The 26,313-nt window shown below is 43.9% G+C and overlaps 1 protein-coding gene across 1 annotated transcript in view; it reads right to left on the reverse strand.

Annotated features, from left to right (window-relative positions):
* LOC8042252 (otoferlin) overlaps window positions 1-26,313 on the reverse strand; it is a 124,898-nt gene that overhangs the window by 82,272 nt on the left and 16,313 nt on the right. Inside the window, exons 2-5 of the mRNA XM_042287053.1 lie at window positions 13,105-13,163; window positions 9,906-9,994; window positions 8,413-8,515; window positions 5,794-6,074 (exon numbers count right to left, since the gene is read on the reverse strand). Of these exons, the coding sequence (XP_042142987.1) occupies window positions 5,794-6,074; window positions 8,413-8,515; window positions 9,906-9,994; window positions 13,105-13,163 (532 nt within the window). The remainder of the gene's footprint in view (window positions 1-5,793; window positions 6,075-8,412; window positions 8,516-9,905; window positions 9,995-13,104; window positions 13,164-26,313) is intronic.

Genomic DNA, 26,313 nt, shown 5'->3' on the forward strand with positions numbered 1-26,313 from the left:
TATCTCTCTCTTTTCCATATCCTTGACTTAAATCTAGAATAAAAACATATTCAAGCATTCCCTTTCTTCGTGATAGTGTTCTGTGGCTAGCAGCCATCATTTCCTCGCGAAGATCACGATTGTGGCGCAGTATTTGACGGAAGTAGCAGACGACACTCCTCGGTAGTTCTGGCCAAACGGTAGATACAATCTTTTTCATATTTCCCCGCTCGCTGTCAAGGATAAGGTGATTCGCTTCAACCAGCAAAATATAGCCGCCGATGCCTGTTTACTGAGAAGTCGTGCCTGTCGCCATCCCACTCGCTGGCGTCACGGGCGATAATATCAGGTACAAAGAGGCACACCGACAAACAGCAGAATCCCCCAAATACTCGAGCCCCACTTAAATGAAATAGAGCGTGAACACTGATGATATGAGGTGTTTACGCTCTAGGTAAGAAAAAGCAGGGGGGGGGAGGGGGGTATAAGCCGGATCCTTACACGAAGTGCGAGGTGAGCCCTGAGAACATGTCTGCTGCTCTATAGTACTTCACGAAAGACGAGCACACTGTTCGGGCCAAGGTCTCAACCAGAAGGACGTGATCTCTGTCATACTCGACGGGGAGAAAACGTTCGTGCCAAAGCGCTTTCTGAAACGCTCAATCCGAGAAGCACTTCGTGTATACAAAGACAAGCATCCTGATTCCGGCGTTGGGCTAACGAAATTTTATTCCTTGCGCCCTTGATGGGCCGAATGTATTCTACACCAGGAAGTGGGCGTTTTCGTGCGCTGCGCCAACTAGTACCTTTGCATTGCCGCTGTAGAGAACGTTACAGGCTCAACCTTTAACACTGTTGAAATTATCTCAGCATTTCTTTGCGACCCACTAACAAGTCTGTCTTTAAGGAGACTGTGATCACTGCCCAAAAGGCCAGTCTCTTACACTCGAGGAACTTCATATCCCAAAGGATGAAGAAATTGCTCTCACAACATGGGAGTCCGGCGACCTTGTGAAAGAAACATTATATCCTGAAACTTTTTTAAAAGTCGTTCAAATAACGGTTGAAAGTTGGATATTTCACAACCATATCTGACAACCGCAAGAAAAAGCGATCTACGATGAAAAGCAGTATATGCGACGCGGGAGCATTGTCTCACATTTTGACTTTGGTGAAAAATGGACCATCGTGCTTCCTGACAAAGCTCAAGCATACCACTGGAAGAAAAAAAAAGTTGCGATATTTACATGTGTAGTGACGACAAGAAAATCTATAAACAGAAACAAACGACAAGAAAATCCCGCGGTGTGTTTCAGACGTTCTCCTTCTATTCCTTGTCGTCTGTCATTACCTCAGTCTCGGGTTTTTCACTAAAATGTTTAATCTGTAAACTGCTTTGCTATCATCAGTGAGGACCTGTGTGACGACGCCGCTCACACGGGCTTGGCTCTAGAAAAAGTGAAAGAGTGAGTTGAAGGCAACAATGCGGTATACTCTCACGTGACGTACGTAAGTGATGGGGCCGCCAGTCATAGAAAGAATCGCTACCAGCTTTACCAGTTTCCACAGAACGATTGCCCACAAGCCCCGTGGTTATTTTCTGCATCTGGACATGGGAAAATGTATGCACCGGAGTTGGCGGACTCGTGAAGCACCAGGCCACGCCAAACAGCCTGGAAGAACGTTCAATAAACGCATTTTAGACGGCCAGGGCAATGGTGAGCGTTCTATCCGAGACACTAGGTGCACCTTGTGTATCTGGACGAAAATGAGGTTGTTCGGTATCGTCAACAAAAAAAAAAGGAAAGAAGAGTAGATGACGGTGCGCGCTTTTCCTGGCATTCAGTCTTTGCACGCGTGGTGGCGGTGGAAGTCATCAACAGAAAGAACCTGTGACATATATATATATATATAGTACGGACACTCAGATCTGGTTAGAGGAAAGTTTATTAAATGAGTACAGCAAGGAAAGTCTTAGCGTAAAGTTTTGAATTTGATTCCCCAAAGACTACTCATCTTTAATGCAGGCACATATTATTTATCGCAGTTTTCTTCGCGGGGCATTTAACCTACTGTTTTACTTGGTAATTGCTTATAATTTTTATTTGATCATCATACGAGAATCTCGAAACGTTACCGTCGCGCAGGATAAAATATCTCGGCTTGCCACGGTCCATTCGTACAGCGAGTGTATAGAAGCTGCCACAGTTCGGCGCGGTGGCACCCTTCACATACAATGGTTTGTCCCCGGAAATACATAGCCAACCTTAAAAATTTTAGTATTCTATCTTTATTTTTTGTGAGTGAAAGTAAGGTTATTTCTTTTATTTTAAGTATAAAATATACCGGAACGTAAAACTTCACACTGCATCTCTTTTCTCGAATCACTAGTCTCTAATATATCTCTTTCTACGCTGTATATAAAATACTGTACATAGTTTTTCCTCGCATTTACTGTGTGACCGATTGCTCTAATTCTCAATGACCTCATCTGAATAAAAATATATGAAATATGTGCATTCGTTTCCTGAAACTGGAACTCAGAGTCACTTCTCGTATAGGGCACTGCTAAGTGTAGGCTTTGAAAAAGAACCCTACTTTGAAAAGTTATGTCTCCTTTGTCAATAAAATAATGCAACATGTATTTAATAGAAATGAATGCCAAAATAGCGTAAAACAAAGTACCCAAATTTAAAAAAATCGAAGGTGGTGTTTTATTTTTATTCGAATGGGATTTTTGTTGTTTTATTGTTTCCTCGTGTTTGCCCAAATATATCACGATTGTCGTATCACTCAGATTGCTAATATATTTTTTTACATAATATTCATATGTAAGTAGAATACTATCGGAAAAGTATATGATTATATTTAAATTATTTCATGAGATACGGGCCTCCAAATTTAGCCATTCGTCGTTCAAGCTGGCATGTTTGGCAATTTTTGGAAAAACGAGCATAATTTAAATCATAATTATTACTATATATTACAAGCAAGCTGTATTCATAGTTTGTTTCTAAGAAGTGTTAGAATTTTCCTAATTTTATCGTTTTAGTTATTCAATTTAAAATGTGCCCTCTCCGCCAGTGCGCGTTAATGCAACTGTCCACCTCTTCATGCCTTACAAATTTTCCTGTCCCCATTTTTTCCTGGTCAAAACTAAGTGTGGATTTGTTTATACCAGACACTAGACAATGACATATAAAACCATCAGTTGATTTAAAAAATGTCGACCAGCCACCCCTTGGTCGATCTTATCTGAAATAACCCAGCTGCGTTATTTCAGGCTCTAAAAAACAAAAAGACAGAATTTCTAAATGGACATAGTAAAAAAAAAAAAAAATGGGTAAGAGAAACACCTTGCTCCTACCGTTTTTCTTTCCCCCTGCATCACTAGTGCCCTTCCCTAATGTAACCATCGCCCGCAAACCCCGTCCCCTGGGACATTCCAGTGAAAGCGATGCTGAACAACGGAAACGTCGATATTTCCTTCTCTCCACTCCCGTTTTTGTTATTTATTTAGCTACCCTTTTCTCGCACTAATTAGTTTGACGAGAGACAACACCGAGACGTGAGAAGTAACTTTAATGCTTAATCTGTTCGTCCCTTCTTTTTACGACACGTGGGGAAGAAGACAGGGACGACCCAACATTTAGGGAAATGCGAGACAACGGCTGTTAACGTCGCTTTCATCTCGGTAAAGTTTGGGGAGTTCAGTCATCATGGAGACACCGACAGCTTGAAGAACACGTAGCCTGGTCAGGCGGAATACGCAAATGTCGTGTTATTGTATGGAGATTACGAGTTAGACTCACGAATTACCTTTAGATTGTAATCAAATTAAAACACTAAGCTGGCGTTGTTTAAGGTTTATGGATATAAGGTTCAATTAGGTTGAGTGTTCCTGCCTCAAACCGTTAACTTTTAACGGTACTCGACCGCTTTTTGCTATAACCTGCATCTTCGTATCTTAATTTTCGTTATTGTGGTTACGTGCTGATAGCATTAGACATTACAACGAGCTTAAGATGTTTATCTTTGACAATTGCTCCTGCCACGCATGAGTTAGTGCAGCCGAGCTTTCTCCTTCGGCAAAATGTTCACGCTTGTGGAATTCGCTGCGGTAACCTTGAACGGGAAACAGAGTATATAAAGCAGAACAGTGAGAAACTCTCGACTGTTTTCTTCTTGTCTTCTCGGCGAACCAACCCAATCTCTCCAACAATAGGCAAAGCACGTTCTACTCTTTCCAGATGGTCTGGACGTTCAATATATGGTAAATCCAGGTTTTAGATAGGAGGCGCACATCGGTCATCTTGCGAAAAGTGATTTTTTTTCTTCTTTTCTTTTTTGAGGTATTGACCGTCGCGGCGGTGCAGAATTTTTTTAGGTAACCGGTGTTATTTGCAGCGTTCGTGCGTTGCTCTTTTTTCCAAGGCGACGAACAAGCGCATGCTGGACTATGGAGACTGCACGTCGGGCTTTGAATGTATAAACGCTTGAACGGTGCATAGCAGCAGGATAAACTAAAAAACGCCACGTTCTTAGTGCAAAATGTTTAACGCCACGCCTGCAGATTGTCGTTTTCGTGCTTAACTTTTTTTGTTTGGTAAAATACGGAGCACATAGCATCACGACATTAAATACTGGGCTCTGTTTCCGACATTCAATTTCATTCCACGTGCACTTTCATAAAAAAAAAAATAACACGATTCCAACTTCTGAGCAGCTGAAAAAGTTTTCTTTTCCGATGTGCCAAAGGCACATTTCGAAACACACGCTCGCCTTATATTTTCTCTCAGCTTGACAAACGGCGGGTGTGGCCTTTGCGGAGCGCAAATACGTCTGCTTCCTTTGTAGGAATTGTGGTGACGTCACAACACTGAGCTCTGATTGGCTAGATTTGAAGGACAGTGGCTAGACCTCGCGGTAGCTTGCTATGAGGTTACCCATTATCCTTCCAATCTGAGCCAATCAGAGCTCAGTGTTCTGACGTCACCACAACCCCTGCAAAAGAAGCAGACGAACTTGCGGTCCATATTAATTTCAGGCTTCTATCTTCCTGATTAATTCTTGGACTTTTTTTTTATCGGATAATGCCGCAATATGATTCATTGCTGAACGATAATCAAGTCAAGTCAAGTCAAGTCACAATGTGTTTTTTTTTTTTTGTACACAAGATGTTAGATAATTACACTTATTCAGACGGGGGTCCCAAAGTTTTCAAAAGAAAACTGTTGAAGGGACCCCTTGGTAATAAAGGGTTAGTCAGCGATCAGATGGCCAGAACTCGCCACGATTTGCTTTTCTCGAGATGTCACTGACTGTTCGCAACTCCAACACCCCACAGACGGTGGGGAAGGTAGTCCTAATATGGCGAAAGGCACGAGGATAAAGACCATAAGATTTAACGTGCACCTGCTCGCTGATGCTGGTCAGTGCGCTAATAATAATTTATTTGGCTACAAATAAATTATTCTTAGCCGATGTAAACGTGATAGTGAACACCCGAAGACACTGCACTCTCTGATGACGCACTTTTAGCGCCGTTTCATTGGCTCACTCGAATAATGGCGTCGGCTGTGGTCTAGGTGATAGTGAACCTCCGAAGACAGCGCGCTCCCTGACGATGCACTTTTCGCGAAAGGCACTTATTAGTACCTTTCGTTTTTGGTACCTTTCATGTCGCCGACGTGTTTTCGTAGTTTTCGTGTCACCGACCTGTTTTCGCTCAAGGATTTTGAAGGTCAACTGAACGATGAGACATGTCAGGCTTTCGCCTTAATACCTAAAAAGAAACAAAACAATATCGCACACCTTTTACGCTCCGGCGACTTGGTGGACGGACCGAACAGGCTGATCACCGATCCCTGTTTGCTCCGCACTCCTTCTTCTAGGGTCCCGGACGCGCCGGCCGCGCCACCCCCGCCCTGTGTCGCGGCGTAGGAGCGCTGCAGGTTGGCGATGTTCTGCTCGATGTCCAGCAGGGCCTGGCGGTCGTCGTCGAAGCTGCTCACGTTGCTGGGCAGACCCGGAGCGTGCCAGGCGCCCACGGAGCCATCCGGAGCCGTGTAGCTCACCTCGAAACGCAGCAGGGCCTTGGGGGAAAAGAAAAAGATTCATCGGCGTTTAAACGTGCAAGCCCTCCTAGAAGCCTTAAGTCGCAGTCACACCGCTAAGACATCATACAAAAGTCAATATGCAGACACCGTGTGAGTCGTCGTTTTGCTTCCTTTTACGGTGGTCTTGTTACACGGGTCGTAAAGAGGTCGTACACATTTAAAAAATAAATTCATGCTATCAGGTTTGCCGCTCTTACAATCCTGTAAATATAAGCTTATTCGGAGCAGACGCAGTGATCAGCGCATTCAAATATTGAGCCCATTTAATACCCCCCCCCCCCCCCCGCACTTCGGTCACACTGGTGCAGTGTTGCCAACCTCCGCGCTCGTTTTCCCCCTGATTTTTATCGGGAAACTCCCTAGATGTCCCTACATATTCAAAAAATGTGTTAATTTGAGTCAATATTGAGGTTTTCGTTATGTGGTCGCTTAAGAATCGATACCTGTGGTTGGGTGGCCATTTAAAGGTTAAAGTTGCCTCGTTCAAACCGTTTTACATAATTTAATTTTGTAAATTTGGCCTTGTGTCCCCCCAAAAACGCTATTATTACCCCTGAAGATTGTCTCTCGCCCTGACATTATACAAAGAAGCAATTTTACCGCTGCACTCGGCCGGCACGAGGAGGAAAAAAGGGAAGAAACGTGGCTCTAAATCCTCTGACACCCATTAAAAAGCAATCCCTAGATTTGAACAAATTTACCTTTGCCCCAAAACGATGACGAATATCCCTAGATCTAGGAGAAAGTTCTTAAGGTTGGCAGCACTGCACTGGTGGCAGTAAGCTGGCGTACAGTAACAAGCATTCCAAGCCAATGCAAAGCGCGAAATAGTCTGCTTTTTGCCCATGGGTTGCAATGATGTCAGAACGGCGAATTCTGATTGGCTGATTGAAAACATAGGGGATAGAGTTCAAGGCACCTAGGATTATGGTCTATTCACTATCCATTCAATCAAAGATGATCAGACCTCGGTGTTGTCTTGACGTCACTGCGACTCCTGCGCAGGAAGCAGACGACTTACTTTCCGCATATCGTTGCACGGTCCGTTTATAAAATGTAGTTACGGCAGCTCTCGTGCCTTTCTAAAAAAAAGGTTGGTTAAAAAATATATATAATGTTGTTTTTTGTTTTTGTACTGGCCGTTTTATGGGCTTAGTTCTAATGTTCTTTCCTCAAAGGTAGTTTTTAAAAAATAGGTAGCAGGTTTCTTGGATGGAGCAACGCATTGCTTAACGCCAGAAGACCCACGATGTAATCCGAGCGCCCATTCATACACCCTGACACGTTCCATTTCCACGACATTGACGATTAAGACCAAGACTCCTAGCTGGCTTCCTAAAAAGATAGTTTAAATGGCGAAAAAAATAGGCCATTGACGCAATCCGTGATACTTTCTGAAACTGATGGCAAGATTCGTGCTACAGTGTGAAGGGCAGCTGCCAGAAGCTCCCTGTGGGTGCCATTGAGGAAGTCAATTCCAGAAAACAGCCACGGTGGAAATACCAAGAAGGAAGCTTTCGAACTTTCTTACAGACATAACATTTTATTGATAGAGGTCTAGCTCGACGTCAGGTCGAGTAATATTAAAACATCACAGTAGTTTTATGATTACTCGACCTGTATGAATACTACTCAACCTAGTACCATTAACACATAGTCGTAGCAATATATTTTTTTCAGTTATTGCTATTTAAAAATGCATGATACAAATAAATTTTAAAAAATTACCTACTTCAAATATGATTATTTAATTTACTTGAATATTATCACAACTTCTGGAGCAATCATTATTGGCGTATCGTGCGCACAGAGGTGGCCAGAACTAATTTATTCTTCCACTTTTTGTATTATAACGACTCCTACATATTTTTTGCGTACTATGGCCATTTTAAATATTGAGAAACAAATACATCTAATCGGTTTGCACATGCCAGTATCATTCCTAACAAGGCAGCCTGGTTGAAGCTGACCTTGAAAATTGGTAAGCTGACATTTCCCTGTTCTGCAGATACCAAAGAGATACACGGTCTCCAACATATATTATTGGAAAAAAATATCCAATACGCAAACTGATATACAAAGTTAAAAATAAACAATAGGCAAAATATTCAATACACTACAATGCACAATACACAATAAACAAATATATAAATTATACAATCAACAAAATATAACATAAAATTTAAAGATATAGAAAATATAGTTTAAAAAAATATACGAAACCCAATATATACAAAATATTTATTTCTTTTTTTTGGCAAAATGCACTTGATAATATTTTAAAAAAAAGCGTTCAAATAACGCAGGTAGTTACCCCTGCCACTGGCATGTTGTTCTCGTCTACGATGGAATCGCAGATGGCCAAATGTCCATCTTCGACGAGCTGCTGCAAAACCAGGCCGTAGACGCCGAGGACCCTAAAGCCAAAAACCCAGACACATCTTCGTCACATACCCGTGTTTATTTCCAACCGACACCATGGTGTCTTTGAGACTACAAATGCTGCAGAAGTCCACACAATATAGAAGATTGATGTCTCAGGTACCATGTCATCTCAAGTAGCGTTGAAGATGAATCGAGAGTTTGTAATTTTTCCGCGTTCTATTAGCGGGACGTCGCTTTTTGATCTACGAGGTGTGATCAAAAAGTACCTGAACTGATTCTGTAGCGTAAAAAGAGAAGGCAGTACAATGATGCGGGCGCAGCATCGAAGGAAGTCACCCTTCGTGTCTCATTATACCAAAGGGCGTCACTCTGTGAAAATTTATTTGGAGTTCCGCTACACGAGTTTCTGTGACACCATGCAAGGGTACAACGGCGATATCACTAAAGACTGCAAACTAGAGCGACAGCGAACATCAATTCTCCGTCAAACTCGGCTAATATAAAAAAAAGCTTGGAAATGGTTCAGCTGGCTTGTGCCAAAAAACAGTAAATTTTACGAAGTGTTTTAAGCGAACGGCAGAACATCACTGGAACACGAAGAGCGGTAGGGCGACATTGTCCGACCTCTCCTTGACTTCCGTGGCGTTCTGTCATTCTTGAGGCGCCAGTGGTATTCAAAATACCTCGCAGACCTCACTACTTTTTAGCATAAGCCTTCTAAATTATTTCATAGGTCTCTGTTTTAGATTTGCCGACGTTGACGTAAAACTGATGTTTGGTCAAGCTTTCGTTTGCAGCCCATGAAGAGATCGCCATTTTGCTCGTAAATGTGGTCAAACAAACTCGTGTAGCGCAGTTCCAAATGTTCACAATGCGACGCCCTTTGGCATCATGACGCAGGAAGGTCACAATCAACTCCTGCGCGCGCATCACTGTGCTGCTTTTTTATGCAACGAAACCAGTCCCAGAAACTCTTTGATCACACCTCGTATAAATCCCTGAAAGCATACCTCCCCGTGCTGCTAGCAAAACGCCAATCACTCGTTTGTTTTCTTAGTTTCTTCAGCCTCTAAAAAAATCATTGAGTAGCGTGCTTCACGGCTATGCAGGCTCGGTGGCTGAAACAGTGGACGCAATTCGGTCCCTGAGATGAAAGGACTATCAGGGAGCAATGCACTTCACTGTTCTCAATGGCCAAGCTGATTAAAGGCAGACGAATAATAGGACGAATAGCGGGAGAGTATACGCTAATGCCGCAAACTCATAGGCTCTGTAGCGATAACGAGATGGTTTAGCCTCCCTACGCCCCGCCTTTCTCGATCTGCCATTGGCTAAGGAAGTTGCTAAGGTATGGACCGGATAGACTCTGCGCTTTCCACAGTCCGCGTATCGTGTGCACCAATTGCCGATTGCCTCACCCACCTGTTTGTGAAATACTTGTTGTGTTGAAGGACTTGCACCTCGAGCACTTCCTGGTTCTCGACGGGTCGCCCCACTGGCCACTCGAACACCTGTGTCGACAAACAGATGAAGGCATAGTATTTAACCCAAGTCGCGTCTATGACGTCATGCCAAGGAAGTTCCGCTGGCTCCGCACGTGAGCATTCGCAGACGTTAAGTCGAGACGCAGCCGATCGGACGCTACGACCTGGTGTGACCAATCAGACAGCATCAAAAGCGCATCATAAAGGTGTTCGTGCTGTTTCTCGACGTGTTCTATTATCGTCAAACTAATCATAAACAAAAAAAAAGCTTAGTGGCTCTAGCTTTTTGACGGTGCTTGATTTGAGCCGTTAGCTCCCGGCGCCGGCTGCGTCTCGACTCAAGCTAAAACGAAGTATATAACTAAATAAATTGCTGGCATCTGAACAATGTTTACAACTCCAGTGAGCAAAGGCGCTTGATTCTAAACAATGAATTACTGTATGAAATACAAGTCAAAGCCAAAGGAACTTTGCCAATATTCATAAAGCGTTAGGTCGGCATCTTGCGGTATAGGTGCAGCTCGACAGCTAACGTGGGATTTATAACGTGCATCATGCAGTAGTAAAGTGCGCTGAACCGCAGCCAACCGCTTCAGATACACTGCTGTTCTAAAAAATATCAGCAGGTTTTTGGGGCTTTTAGCCAGCGCAAATCTTAAGACTATCTTGTAATATGTGTCAGTCTTTGTGTCTCCACTTCAGAAGGGGCCCAGGTCACGGGTTTCGCATGTTACTCATAAATTAGTTTTTCTTACGTAAATCATAGAGTTCACTCTGCGTCAAAAACATGTACGGTGCAGACGAAGGCACAGGAAGGTGAGCCTAGCTAAGCAGAATGCCTCTGTTTGTAGGAGAACACCTCCGTAAAAGTCACTTTCGAAGGCGCTGCACCCGTGCCTTTGCCAGCACTGCGGATGTTTGCGAGATAGAGCTAGACGTGGAGTGCCTCAATTTTTTTAAAATCCTGCCTTTTTTTTTTTCTTTTCTTTTTTTTTTTTTTTTGGGGGGGGGGGGGGAGGCGTACCCGGCACAGTCAGCACGCGAACAAAGAAAAAATTTACAAAAGATACACCTGACCAAAATTTGCACTATCACATAGTAGCCCAAAGCTAAGAGCTCGAAATGTCCCATATGCCCTTTCACTCACCCCAAAATAAAAAAAAAAAATAATCTTCGGGAAAAAAAATTAAAAAAACGAAGCAGCGTGCCACAAAATGTTTTGAAGTTACCACTCTATGGGAATGATCCACATAGTGAAACACCCTAGTTAAACATTCTTCCGAGCAGCAGCCAACTCCTGCGACGTGCTCGGCGTCTCGCGAAACTGACAAGTTGTCGCTCTTAGAATGTGCGGGAAGTTTGATCAATCTCTGTCTGTCTGCATTAGGATCAAAACTGTCCTTTTTAGTAACGTCAATTATCCGCTCATTTTCCTGCTTGCACTTCGTACGTTACACTTTCGTTTTTCTTTTTTTTTTCTTTTTTTTAAATTAAGAACGACATTTTGACGTGTTGCAACTCCGACGATCTCAACGGTGAACCGGCGGAGCATCTCAACTGTCAACGCAGACTAACATTAGAATAGAAAATATAATGTTGGAGAAATAAAAAAACAGACCTCGGAAACGATTGACGAAACTTTCATACGGCACCTAAACTCATTTCATGCAAATAACACACAGCTACCCTTCCAAGAGACATTCATTCGAAAGGTACAGAAGCATTCACATCACGCGCGCGAAAAGAAAAAAACAAATGAGGAACCCATCTGCATGTACAATTCAGGCAGGGTGCATACGAGATCCGGAAATGTGTGGCAGAAGGGATAACAGAAACCTTTCTTCGTGGACCGCTCTCTTTATTGCACTCAGATCTCCGGCTTCTGTTCCGGCGGCGGTGCAAATACAGCTACCGGTCCACATTTCCCGTCTATTCGGCGGATTATGGGTTTTCGGGAAAGGGACTCCTATCATCCACGTTTTGAAACCTCGTGATGTTTTTTGTTTTTTTTATTTGTTGTTGTTTTGCGTTGTTTTTGGCGGTGCACTATCGGTCTGCTGGTTTCAAGGAGGTTAGAAGTACTAGGAGAGGGCACGTTGCAATATTGGTGAAGCCTAGTCATAAAAAGTTTAAACGATTTTGTGCCCAGCGTGACCGCAGATCTGTCTGGTGATTGGTGCGCGTGACATGTCACGTGTGAGATGGATGGTTGTTTGTAGAAGGACCCCTTCCAGGCTGGCGCGCGCTCCGTCCGGTAGGTTTTATCAGATCGAAGGCTAGACTGTGGTGTATTCTAGTACCCCATAGCAAGACCAATGCTAGCTACAGTCACGTGATGTGGTCACGTTGGCATGGTAAGTGAGGAGAGTAAGGAGGAAAATGAGAAAGAGGCGAGGCGTCAAGGGAGCATGGCTTGCGGAGGCTACGCGGCCGACGTCATGCCCTCTCCTACCCTTCTATTCTCCATGGCTGGTTTACGGTCAGCAACCAAAGTGCATTTCGTGACCCGGCTGAAAGGTGGTGCCCCGCTGCGGCAGTTAATGGCGGACAGTGGACGCGGTTGTTTCTGTCGATGTTAGTGTTCTGTCACGTAAAGTTAAGCTCTTTGTGCTTGACTTTACCGGGGATAAGTGAAGTAATATAGGCGCTTCTAAATTATGAGTTTCCGCTTGAAAGGTAGAAGCTAGTTTTGGGCATTCGCGGTTATAGGAAACGAAGTCCGACGGGACTTCGCAAATATGTGTAAAAACATAAACTCTCCTGGAAAATAAAAAAAAAAAAAACATTACACGTTACTCAAAACAAATGAACGCAGAGAATAGCACCACGACACATATTTCGTGTCGTCCTCTCTGTAGCTGCGTTTATTCTTTCAGTCACTTCATTTCCACCAACGTTCTCACTTTTAAACTTTTTAAAAGGAATTCCTTGTAAAAATTTATCTCAAATAGCGTCTAAATTTTGAAAATGAAAACTTTTAATTCTGTTACTAAAAAATTCTTTTCCTTTTTTTTTTTTTGTACAATGCGAGAATCGGTGTTTGCTTTCTTTACCCGACTCCATTTGGGTTAAGGAATGGTAATATATGTTTACCTGCAAGAAAAAGCTTGAAGGCGTAACAACAGAAAAGCACTCACGTCATCAAAGACCGCATCATCATCCAGGCCCTCGCACACCTTCGTATGATGAGAAACACCTGAAAGGAACAAAGTGAAAAAAAAATTAGAAGAAAAAAATATATTTTTCGTTGAAACAGCCTAAGGACTAAAACACACTGACTCACGCGGAAAAATAAACCATAAAATAAAAAAAAAATTATTAATACAAAGGGCGAAGGTAAACAAAAAGTAATGCCCGTATATTTCACATTTGCATTTATACTCGAAATGCGTTTTCCGGGCAATGCAGGAAGCCCCGGGACTGCAGTTGCGTGCCTCTTTTTGAAGGGTAGATGGAAAGCGAAATGTTTGCACGGTTTCGGGCGCACCTCCACGCTCGTATTAAAGTGCGCTCCTTTCACTCCTTTTCTTTCTTTATTTTTTTACATAGCTTGCGTCGAAAACACCAACAGGGGCACGCAGGGCAAATACACCGTCGGGAGACAAAAACGCGCAAGTAAACAGGTACAGTCCCTTTGAGGAAGGCATCAGTAGGACACTAGTATGAAGTTATACGAAGCAGGTGCAAACTCACGAGAACATGCAAACGCTGGCTACGCCTTCGAGGCGAGCTTTCTACCCTTGCTAACGCTAGTGTGAACGCGCAGGGACGCGCAAAAATAGCGCTGCGGAAGCCAGCGACCTCGCGCTGAAAGCGGAGCTGTTAGTGTCAGCGTGAGATGAACGGAGTATACACCTTTTGCACAAGGGCGCAGCCATCTTGAACAACGTCACTCATGGTATGCGGGAAAACATAATTTTTGAACTCTCCTCGCCGCTGGAAGGTTTTCACAAAGAAATGTGTGATTGTCGCACATTGATTATAATGCAATTAAACGCAAAGCGCAAGCGAGCTGGACAAGAATGACGAAAATAATCCCTGGAGAAGGGTGTTAAGAATGGAACCTTCGGCGACCTTCTTCCGAGTTTCAACGCTGCGGAAACGAGTCAAGACGAGTCCAGGACCGTCGCCCGCTTGTCGGGGCCTGCGCGAAACGAGTCCCGACGAGTCCGGGACCGTCGCCTGCGTGACGGGGCCTGCGGCAACAAGTCTCAACGCACCCGTGACGTCAGCGGGACGTGTGTGTGTGCGTGGTGGTTGGTGCGCTCGGGAAAGGGAGAGAGGCATGGCCTAACTGCGGAGAACTTTGGCTACGTCGCACTGGACGGCGGACTTTGCTGCATCGCACTTGACGCCGGGTTGCTGCATCGCACTGGCTGCCCTGGCGGGGAGTGAGGAAGAAACGGACCCTATATAAGGCGGAGCGCGAGGCTGCTCCGTTGTTCTCTCGGATTTGACGACTGTATCGCTACCATGTAATTAAACCGTTCGTTACGTTACCAAGTCTCCCACCTCCACTGAACCCCTGGGTCCTTCACTTCGGGGAATGGACGTCGTCTCGAGCCAGGAAGCTTCCGGACGTGCGGCCTAAACCCCGCCTCGAACAACGGGAACAAGAGGGACAAAGTACAAACATAAATTTCCAAACATGGTATGCTTTATAAACATCGTTTTTGACCTCTTAACCTTAAATTGATAACCTTAAATTACAAGCTTCACCCTTGTTGGTGTTAGGCTGGTCGCGGCTGATAAAACCCGTTTGCTCTACTGACGTCTAATACCTGATTATCTCAGTTGGGAGGCACTCACTTGATCAAATGACGTTTTAGCGAACGCCCACGTTTCATCGAACGACACTTTAGCGAATAGTCGGACGCCGCGAAGCGGCGTTTTCGGGTGGGCCAAGTGAGTTCATATTTTTGTAATGAGTTGCCGCAGACTGTCGCCGCGAAGCGGCGTAAAGCGCAGCGCGACGGATGGGTTAACGCGCGCCCCCGTTATTCGCTAAAACGACCATTCGCTCAAATGTCGCCGTTCGCTAAAATGTCATTCGCTCTTGTGATATGGACCCATCTCAGTTGGTAGAGTGCTCCACATAAAATGGAGAGGTCCCGGGTTCGATACCCGGACCACGCGGATTTGTTCTGTCGCTCACCAGTCACCTAGCTGTGTTTGGAGCTTGGTGTTCGTCCTTTGTCCCTCTTGTCCCCCTTCTCCAGGGATTATTTTCGTCATTTTTTGTCACACATTGTTTTTTGCCTCACCTCTATTTTCTCGCATATTCCAGGTTAAAATGTTTTACTTTTTTTTTTTCGTTCCGCATACCAGATACGGAACCCACTCGACTGAGAACGACAAGAAACAGAAATGTCTATAGGCTCGTTGTCATCTTTTTTGTAGCATTTCAAAAGTTAATAAGTGAGTGTGGAGAGCTATGATCGGCACCCAAGGTTCTCGGGCGCCCGTGAGCTCATAGCTGTGACAGCATAGTCATAGCTTTGTTTATTAAAGGAAAACTATCAAGTCGCAAAAGAACGTCGCCTCTACAAATGGCAAAGGAGATCAGAGAAGAGGGCGCGCGCAGAAGCTCTTCTGGCTGCGCCAAACACAGCGGTAAAATCCGAAAACGCAAACGCGCACCTTTTTTTTTCTTCCTTTTTTTCAGGAAGGGAAATTATTTTGCCTGTTTCTTCACGCGTCGGTAGCCTCCTTTCTATTTTTCTCCGCTGCGGTTTGTTGTTGTTTCGTGGAGACGCCACCGCGCGTATTGTTGGCGCTAGCTGAAGGGTTGCCCCAGAAGTGGCTCTGCGCTACCATATGGGTAACCGTTCGGCGCTGCTTCTCGCCTTTTTCCGGCGGCCGCACACTCAGTGGCTCCGTAGTGGAATTTGACAGGCTTTCTAAAATAAAGGAGGCTATGGCGTAGTCTACCACCTACTGCCTAATGTTCGTCAAAAGCGCCATGCTAACTGTCCTACAGCAATGCTCACATTTTGTGCTTATAGCAGATAACCTGGGCGCAATTTGAGGAGGGACTAACTTTCCAGTGTCCTCACGATCATACAACCAACAACTTCGAAGCAAAACCTCGTCACATATGAGGTAGGGAGGCACTCACTTGATCGAATGACGTTTTAGCGAACGCCCACGTTTCATCGAATGACACTTTAGCGAATAGTCGGACGCCGCGAAGCGGCGTTTTCGGGTGGGCCAAGTGAGTTCATATTTTTGTAATGAGTTGCCGCAGACTGTCGCCGCGAAGCGGCGTAAAGCGCAGCGCGACGGATGGGTTAACGCGCGCCCCCGTTATTCGCTAAAACGACCATTCGCTCAAATGTCGCCGTTCGCTAAAATGTCATTCGCTCTTGTGATATGGACCCTATGAGGTATTAGTAACGTGGGCGACGAAAAAGCGACGCTGTTATCGGCATTCGCGACTGACCAAACCATAGCTTCCTGTCCACTGATAATGCCTGCCCAATCGCCGGTTCCCGGCGAGGCAAATCCTGCCAGTCACGGCGAGGCAGAGGCAAATCCTGCCAATCACAGCGAGGGAAATCCTAATCGTGACGTCACGAACGAAAACCACAAATGAGCGCTACCGAAACATCCCGCCGGCTAATGTTTCGTCGAATAAAATATAAAGAAAGACACAAAAGCGGACTAAAAAATGTTCACGTTACCTGCAGGGGCTTACGCAACGTTACAGACACGTTCAATGAACCGAACGAAGTTGAGGTCCCAGAGCCTCCCTTCTTTCGTCGCGTCATCGATTCATTTCAAACCTGCGGCGTCACTCATTTGCTTAACTTTTTTCACGGACGATTGCGCCACAACAAATCTCATTATAGTTGTGCCAACAGCAGCGGGTGCTCAGCTAACGCGTCCTTCAAGCATGGTATTGACAGGAAATGATTGGAATATGCGTGGGAGAACCACCGTCCCGCGCATTACTTTGCCGCCGAACGTTCTCGTGAAGCGGATTTCGGAAAGATCCGCCGGGGGCCACGCAGTTGCTAAATCATCGAAGTACCGGGCAGCAAGCCGGAATCTTAGTTTCCTACTCTAGAGCGTGCTGACTTGTGCAGTAATACATTTTAGAGCGCAAGTACTATAAAGCAAATGACACTATCTACGGGTCAGAAGCACTTACACGTTACTCTGCTTTACATTCGAAAGCTTTTTTTTTTTTTTTTGCGCCATGACGATTTTATGCTGAATTGGCCTAGCCGGTGATTGCAAATGCCGAAAATTGACAACCGCCATGACGACCCACTTTTGGCTCGGCCTGATAGCTTGAATTAGATCGTGGCCTTGGATAGGCTGTTCGACATATTGTTGAAACAGAGTTTAGATCAGTTGTAAGAGAGAAGGCCTGCACTCGCATTTATATGCTTCTTTGTGGAAAGAAGCGTGTAAATGATTCTTTACAGTATAAATGCTTTTTTACAGTGGTAAAAAAGATGTTTGTACTTTCCCTTAATATCACAGAAAATGAATCCCTGGCGTTTGGAATCTATGAAACACGCGTTAGTCTTTTTCTCCCCTTCTAATGGTAGTCGTGGAAAATATTAAAGAAAAACGAACCGCGTTTTTTTTTTGTTTTTTTTTTCTTAACTCGTAGCTAGAACAAACGGCCACGTGATCTGGAACTAATTATATGCCGCGAATGTTCATTATAGCCACGCGTTGGGCTTGGCAAAGCGGAGGACAGGCGCTGAGTTCCAGACATTGCTATGCTCCGTTCTCTCATAAGCTGAGTCTAGAAGCCTGACCCTTCAGCGCGAGCTTTCTGCCCTTGCTAACACAAGTGTGAACGCGCAAGCACGCGTAACCAAAGCACTGCGGAAGCCAGCGAGGTCGCTCTGAAGACGGAGCTTCTAGTCTCAGCTTAAGGATGAACGGAGTATAAGGTCAGGCTATTGTCTTCGTTGCAGTGATTGGACACTATCGACTACCCAAATGCTTGTCCAGCTTGCTTTTTTTTTTACAGAAAAAACTCGCTCCGCTGCAGCTCCGGAATTATATCAGGTACAACCAATATGTAAGAAAACGCTAAAGAGTTAAAGCAAAGGAACACTTGAATATACAGCGGAGGCTGTCAATAAAAAGAAATACACAAACGTTGAGCATAAATTACATTGAAAATCAAGGTCACTTCCTGGGATAAGTGGCTCCATGTTGTCATGAGCAATAACAAACTCGGGTAAAAAACTCCATTCACTAATGGAGTTTTTCTGTCCGACCAAAATCTGCCTGACCAAAAAATTTCCCTTATCTTTCCTGAATGATCTACACTATTTAAAACATAATTAGGTAACTCTATGTCTTTGCTTTTGTCAATGCCTGTGATATCATCAAAGATTGCGAACAAGAACCTCAATCGAAAATCTATGCGTCTTAAAAAATAAAGGTTGATGTTCGCCAGTCTAAAGTGAGTGCCTACGCAATAATCGATTCCAGACTATGAGCCGCATTAAAGCATCGTCACTGGAGGGCTACGCCAGCATTCCGACCTCCAAACTACGTCATTAAGTTTTGCGAGGAGAACTTGAAAAAAAAACGCAGCTTTTATTCTTGAAGTTACACGGCGACAAAAAGGTTTCTTGGTCAATGCCGTTGCTTGCGAGTATACTCGGATCTTACTGCTGGCAGTAAGCTAGTGGAAAGTAGATATCATGCCAACCAAATATCGTTTCACCGTCCCTCTATACGCATAAGTAATGGCATCCCTTGAAGAATACCGCCTGCTATCTTGAAACGATCTAAAAGGTCCTGCCCTCGACGCGCGAGAGCAAAAGGGAAACAGATATAGATTCACGAGTTTTCACGGCATGGCCAACTTTCTGGGACATTCTGTGGAATAAAGCGTTTTCAAGGAAGCGTAGAAATTATAATTGATTCGAGTGGTATTATTCCCAAGCCATTACAGCTTTCGGGAACAGTGTGCTCTTTTGTCAAGAAAAGCAGAAATTGATAATTTTGTGAATGTGACCTATGCCAATTGTTGCGATGACGTCAAAACGCCTAGGTCTGATTGGCTCTGATTGAAGGATAGTGAGTAGACCTCAAGGTAACTAACATTGAGGTCTTCCTACTATCTCTCCATCAGAGCCAATAAGAGCTCGGCTTTTTGGCGTCATCGCAACAACAGCTCAAGAAGCAGACGAGCTAGCGATCCGCATAGGATTAGATGCAAGGAAACTGTACAGGCGTGGAATAAAAATGATACGCGTCCAAAGGTTTAATTACTGTTTAACGATATTTTGCGACCGTCATCTGAAATATTTCCAGGGAACGTTGCGATGTTCGCTGTTGTTCTGGCATCGTTGGACAATGGACATCCGCAAGGCGTTGATGTCCAAGAACGTTGGGGATGAAGGAAAAGGAAGGGGGCATGCCTATATTGTCATCAGAGCGCAATGGACTCCAAAAGTCCATGACGCCAAGCACGTAACGCCGAAAACGCAACGTCACGGCTTTCGTCGTCTTTACTTCGGCACATTCTTGGCGGCTTATCCGCAAGGCAAAATCCCACAAGGCCCGTTTCCAATCCCCCATTGCACCGCACGGCGCAGGGAATTGTGGGAACGTTCCGATGTACGCTCGGGCCGACTCCCATACACGGCTCTTGTTCATCCCCAAAATGAGTCCATTCCTTCCCTCTTACCACTGCGAGTACAGAACACAACGAAACCACAGCAAACACATCACAAAGACGACCCAGTTCTGTTATTGTTCTACTCTCTCTACTCTCCTCTCTCTCTCTGTCTCTCTCTCTCTCTCTTTCTCTCTCTCTGCTCTCGTAGACTACAAAATGCTACGCACACATGAACCTCTTCCATATCTGTGAGCGCCTTCACGAGCAGTACATCATATTGAACGCAGAAGGTACACGTGAGAGTGTGCGTTTAGTTTGTGTGCATGTGTTTCCGCGTCTTGTGGCGTATGACTGCGCTTTCACTCCATCTGAAGCCAAGTATGGGAAGGTCGACTGGTAGACATTGAAGAGGAGTAGGTGGCGCTACCGTCGACGTGCGACTGCGAAGAAGCAAAAAAATAAATAAATATGATTAGCGTGCGAGCCAGGCGAGAAGGTAGATAATGTGACTACCTTTCTTAATTCACGGGTCTTACTCTGTTTTTGATAATTTCAAGAAATTGTCGGCAAGATGTCACGACGTCGCGACGTACCCCGAGGGAGGCAAATATTTGCGCACGGGGACCGAGAAATAAAAATGTCCTTGTCCGAAGCTTTGGAGCGGCAACGTACGTCGAGGCGAAAATGGAATTCGTAGCGGATAATTTCATAAACCCATAAAAGATTGTCTTTTTTTCTTTCTATATACAATTTACTTTTTTTCCCCGGAAATATGTATTCCTTTGCGTCGGCGCCTTTGATGATCCAAAAAATAATCCGATGAATCCCGCGAATTAAATATACGGCTTCCGACAGCGGCCCACGCATATTCCAGCCGTATATATAAAAATTGAAGGTTTCAGAGCAATCAAAGTGTTAGCGCTCTACCCCACATAGCCCCCAAAAAAATATTTACACGATGAAAAAAGTCTAGCTTACTCTCGCGTTGTTTCTTTCCTGAAAATAGACGACTTCATGTGATTCCTTTAAGCAAGAAACAAGAAACAAACAAGAAACAGTGATATCAGAAATGTTTTTGCATATGTGGATGTAATATGTTTGTTTGTATTTCCTTTGTTATTTGCGTGTATACATATTCACAGATGCTGCCAGTCTGAAAAACGCAGCGCATGGGGTCAAACATTTGTTAGCATATTACTTTAAAAAAAAACTTTAAAGGACGCCCCTATGTTTTTTAAGTTATCTTGGACTACCAAGTGCTTGATGTGTGTGTTTGTGCTTCTTGTTGTTGTTGTTGCTGTTGTTTGTGTGTTCTTGGATGCAGCGTATTAGGAATGCATGTTGCCGTTGGTGGGCGTCAGTACATAAACATACATAAACATAAAAATGTATTTTTAGACATTTTAAAATATCGGGTGTTTTCTTTTTCAAGCGTCGCAGGTCGTTTTTGTTTAATTCTTTTTTTTAGACCGAGAAATTTCTACTAATGCGGTCGATGCGATCACTGCATAAACGTGGGTATACACCAACTCATGTTTACAAACAAACCGGAGTGCCCCCTAGCGGACGCCACCGGTGCCGCGCATGCGCGGTTAAGGGTGGGCAAGAAACACGCCGTCGTCCATAAACAAACCATTAAAATGCGAGGTTGTCGGCGTCGCTGTGAGTCCCCGTGCTCTTTTTCGCGTTAGAATTGTTGATTCTACGTCCTCCTAACAATGTCTGACTACTTGAGTGGCTTCAGCAAAATGAACAAGGCTCGATACACTGCAAAACTTCGCGTGAATAATGTGACGTGCGGCGATTCATTTCCTAGGACGCCGCACAATGGGCGCTAAAGCCTAACTCCCACAATAAGATTCTGCTCGCTATTTTCAGTCGCGACGTCACTCTGGCTGCAAGAGTGTGGACCTTAGCTGAGTTGGTGGACGTCCATACTGAAAATCGCGAGTACAATCGGGCATTACAAGTTGGTGATGGCCACTGGTAACAATGGTCAACATCTCCTGTTTACACTCAGCCTACTTAACTCAACCAACTTTCAAACTTAAAAGTGTTTTGGGGTCTGCACTTCTTGTGGCGAATACCGGGTCAACTTTGGTTCACCGGCCGCTGTCATTTGAACGAGCAGACGACAGTTCGAACGCATGGGCAATGGAGTGTGGGCCAGAAGCACCGCGTCCCGCGTCAACAGACCATTCGAATGTCACCTTGTCGGCATCTGTGTGAGTCTGTGTTTTCGTTTTCGAGTTGGAATTGTCGATTCTACGTCCTCATAGCCATGACGTACCAACTTATTCGCCTGAGCGCAATTATCAAGGCTCGTTACGCCGCTAAACTTAGCGTAAATAGTTTGACGTGCGGCGATTCATTTGCGTGAACGCCGCAGAATGCACGCCAAAACCACGATGAGATTCTTCTAGCTGTTTTCGGTCTCTACGTCGCTCGTGCTGCAGAAGTGCAGACGGTAGCGGCGATGATCGACGTCGATACTGAAAATGGGAAGCGGGAACAGACCAAGTGAATCAGCCGTAACAATTCGGTGATGGTCACTGGTACCAATGATCCACATCTTGTATCTACCGTTTACACCCAGCCTACTTAAAAGTCTTTTGAGGGCTGCAACTACTTCTGCGCAATCACCGGGTAAAAGTTTGGTCTACGGGCCGCTTTTGTTTGAACGAGCAGACGACAAAAGCAGACAAGTTTGAAAGAGCAGACGACAGTTCGAACGATCAGGGGACCTTTTGAATCTGAAGACGTACTGAACCCGCAGGTGGTTTGGACAACTTGGTTGTTTTCCCTCGTCCATGTATGAACAAAAGAAATACAACGGGTGACCACATGTATCTGTGAATTCAACCCAAAGTGTTGCCCGCATAAGAAATTGTAGTTCGACAGCAACTGGTTTGCCCTTTTTACGGCTCCTAACCACGTTCTCGGACGAACCGAGCAGGCAGAAAACACACGAAAACTGACCTTCAAACCTCTCTCGACTCTTTTGGTACAGCCCCCGTCGCGGCGTTTTGACGAGAAGGTAAATTTTTTGTCTAGTTTCTTTTAAAAGAACACAAGAATGCATGTTTTATACGGTTACTTCCGCCCACCGCCCCAGACCGGAAGTGCGCCCGACGCGCCACCATCGGGGCGTGACGTAACAGAGTTGAGTTCGTGTATAATAGAGCAGTGGTGTTATCCACCCAGCTTTTTGCATTGCAACCTTGGGACTGGTTACTTAAGCGCACCCACCACACCTCTCAGTTTTTTAAAAATTTTTTTGACTTTAATAAAGTTTCTAATTAGAACAATAGTTCATATTCACTCATTAAAATTTCATTAACATATTTAGTCAATTATTTTACTTATCGTGACGATCAGTGTCCTATATCATGTCCATCTCACCGTATAACCAACTTTCACAGGTCAATATATTGCAGCTTTCATTCATGTAAGGGTTTCCCACTTGCAATAGCTCGTAACTTTTATGACATAGGCAGACATCCCCGTGTGCCATATGTATCTCACGATAATTATAACATTCTAGTGTTGAAAATTGTATTGATCCGGATGCCTCTTCACACAAATCTGATATCCTTGAATGTCCTTGTAAGCGTTGTTCTAATTTTGACGAAAAAACATGGTAGGTAATTATTGTGTTAGAATTGTCTACAGTGTTTTTTTCATTACAGTGCAGTCCACTTATAACGATATTGAGAAAACCGCAAAATCCAATCGTTATAGCCGTGTGGAACTCGCGTTATAGATATGTGGAACTCGCGTTATTCTGGAGATCATGCTCGGACTCCTCTTTTTTATCTTTGGGAATAAAATCATTAAAAATTATTTATTTAGTTAATAAAAATACTTATTAGTCTACCGGAATACGGCTTGTTCGTGGACCTGTTCGTATCTCCTCACCAGAACGTAGCGCAAAACTTTTTTTGTTATTGGAGTGTGTAACAATGCACATCCAACAATAGGACCATAATTGAATTAATATTACGACACCTTAAAGCAAACCAAAGAGGCACCGCCTTCGATCTCCCCTTGGAGGTCAAGAAATATATCGATTTCACTGCGTTTACGGTTGTAAATAGCGTATTACCTCTACAGAGCGCAGGGTTTAGAGTATCCTGGACAAACACTAGCAAGAACTATCATGGTCCTAGTCTGTTTGTCGGTATCCGACGAAATCTACGACAGCAGTCGATGAAATTGATGGACACTGCCAGGCGTCGTGAAACCAGGAAACAATTTGAAACGAGAAAACAATGTCGTTGGTGTCGTTAGAAAATTGCCGTATTGGGCCTCCTATCCTGATTATAACTTCGGTTACTATGGTGTTTTTATGTGACATCAATCCAATATCCTTTTTTTTTCTTTTTTTATTTCAACTTAAATATGGTTTTCTTTCTTTTTTTGTTCTCGGGTCTCGGGATTTCTCGATGTTAAAAATTCACCAGCTGGCCTGGAACTTTTTTTTTTTTTTCTGGATTGCTACTTTAGAAGTCTACAAGGTTATTTGCACCAAATTACGGGCGACCTCAATAAAAAAAGTAATGCCCCTCCCCCCCCCCCTTTCCCCAGAAAAAACGTTTGCATTATTTATTTTTTCCAAACTTCAGAGTACAATTCGCTGGACGCTCATTTTTCGCCCAACTGTAGCGCTAGCGGGCCGAACCAGATACCAAAGTTTTAGAACATAACCGTTTTCTTATTTCAAAGTTGTTTTCGATTTTCTGACATGTTCAACGGGAAAAATTGCGGCCGACGGAGCTCTCGAATACTGAAAGGCAACTGAATGGCATCAATCAACAAAAAAGGGGGCAAAACCGGGCCCTGTTTTCCCGTATAAAATTTTAAGAAGATCCCTTATAACTTTTAAACGAGATAACGGTTATTTCTGAAACTCGGGCACCTAATACGGACCACTAAGCGCTTCATTCGAATAAAAAATGATAGTTCGCCGATGCATAGTTTAATTTTACTCTGAAAAAAAATTAACTGTACATTTTTTTTAGGAGACACCTTGTAGTCACTGACAACTTAAAATACGCAGGTGGTGGCAAGTCCCCAGCATTCTGTCATTGCTACGCAAGAGACTTGTACGTTACCCGTAACAAGTGATCAAAATACTCGTAATGAAACCAAAGTTTTCATTATCATGCCTTACCAATCCCGCCAAAGCGTCCACGTTTTACCCGTAATCAATTGCTCTTTGGAGTAATGTTGTAATAATATGAATACATTTACTAGGAAGTAATCGCAAGACTAATTTGATTGGTTTTGAAAGTAAGAAAATCCCTTTGTAACCGCTACTATTTTTTTTTTCTCCCCATTCTATTGGCACCCTTTTGTTTCTACAAGTTTCCTATCAATGAATTCTCGAACCGTAAGTCTCCGACAGGAGAACAGTTTAACAAGCTTGATGGATTAAGAACATAAGTACGTTTTATAATTCGGCGATTCTGATCCAATAATGAACGGTATACGAAAAACTTTCCTTCTTTTCTTTTCTTTTTTTTTTAACTGGCAGAAAAAATTGTCATTTTGAAAATCTCAAGTTATTCGGAAAAGTAAGGCTTACTATCTCAAGTGATAGTCAACTACATTTCATTTCAAGTAATTACGTAATCTAATTGGATGCTTTTCTAACCAAGAATATTTGTAATTGTAATCGATCACTTTTTTTTTTTACTAACGTCTGCAAGACTGGTCGGCAGTAACTATACATCTAGTGCAGTTGTACGCGTTCATAAGCATTTCCCGCGCTTTTTGTTCGCTTACTAGAGCGACCAGCATGCGCCTGGCGGGCTATTGTAGATATTGCAGGCTGGCGTTGCAGATTATGCGAAAGAGTACAAACGTATACACTCCCCCTGATCACGATAGGGGGGTGCCTGAATCTATTTACCCGTTCTTTGAGTGCTTTCTTTTTTTGTATTCGTGTATTTGAAATGTACCGCCGCGTTGCAGTCAAGCGCTTCTTTACTACGCAGAGCTCGTGTTCCTGGAGCGCCGTATCTCGTCCCGGTGTTCCCAAGTTCCTCGTTCGGCGGTTCGTGACAAACGAGCAAAACGTGCTCGGTGGGGTTTGTTATCTCGTTCGGAGAGACGGAGGAGTGGTTTCCAGGAAGACGAGACTTGTTTGCCCAAGTAACCATTGAGGACGAAACGACTTCTTGATTTATTTCGCGTGTTGTCCTGCGTGGGCTTCAAGCGCTGCATTGGTGACTGTGTCTATCTAAAAAACAAGCTTAAACGCACTGAACAGACTTTTTTTTTCTTGGTTCTGTAGTCCCTGCTCAAGTTATTTTTTTATGAATATGTATAAAAGTAAAAAATGACATTAAAAATGCTTCAACCCTGTGGTTTCAGTTTTGGAACCTTGATGATTACCTGATCCGGAAGTCCTTTTCATCACATGATCTAGCCTAACTGCTACGTTGCAGTTACCTGAAAACATGACTTCGTGTGTTAGTTATAAGAGTGTAATTAATTTTCTTTTTGATCTATAAAGGGACATATGAAGATTAAGAGAGTTAGCTCCGTCCATGAAGAGAGTTGTGTGCGCTTTATAAGGTTTGACCCGTACGTATTAAACGGAAATTAAGACGCCGACCATCCTTCTCTACGGTGGTTAATTTTGCCGTATTTTTCCACAAGGAATCAAGAAGTAGAGTTGCAGAGCTTAGCGAGCAAATTATATTAGTCTCCGTAAAACGACAGCGATGAAGATAAAGGG

The sequence above is a fragment of the Ixodes scapularis genome, unplaced genomic scaffold (genome assembly GCF_016920785.2).
Source record: "Ixodes scapularis isolate PalLabHiFi unplaced genomic scaffold, ASM1692078v2 PGA_scaffold8__174_contigs__length_109621045, whole genome shotgun sequence".
NCBI lineage: Eukaryota > Metazoa > Arthropoda > Arachnida > Ixodida > Ixodidae > Ixodes > Ixodes scapularis.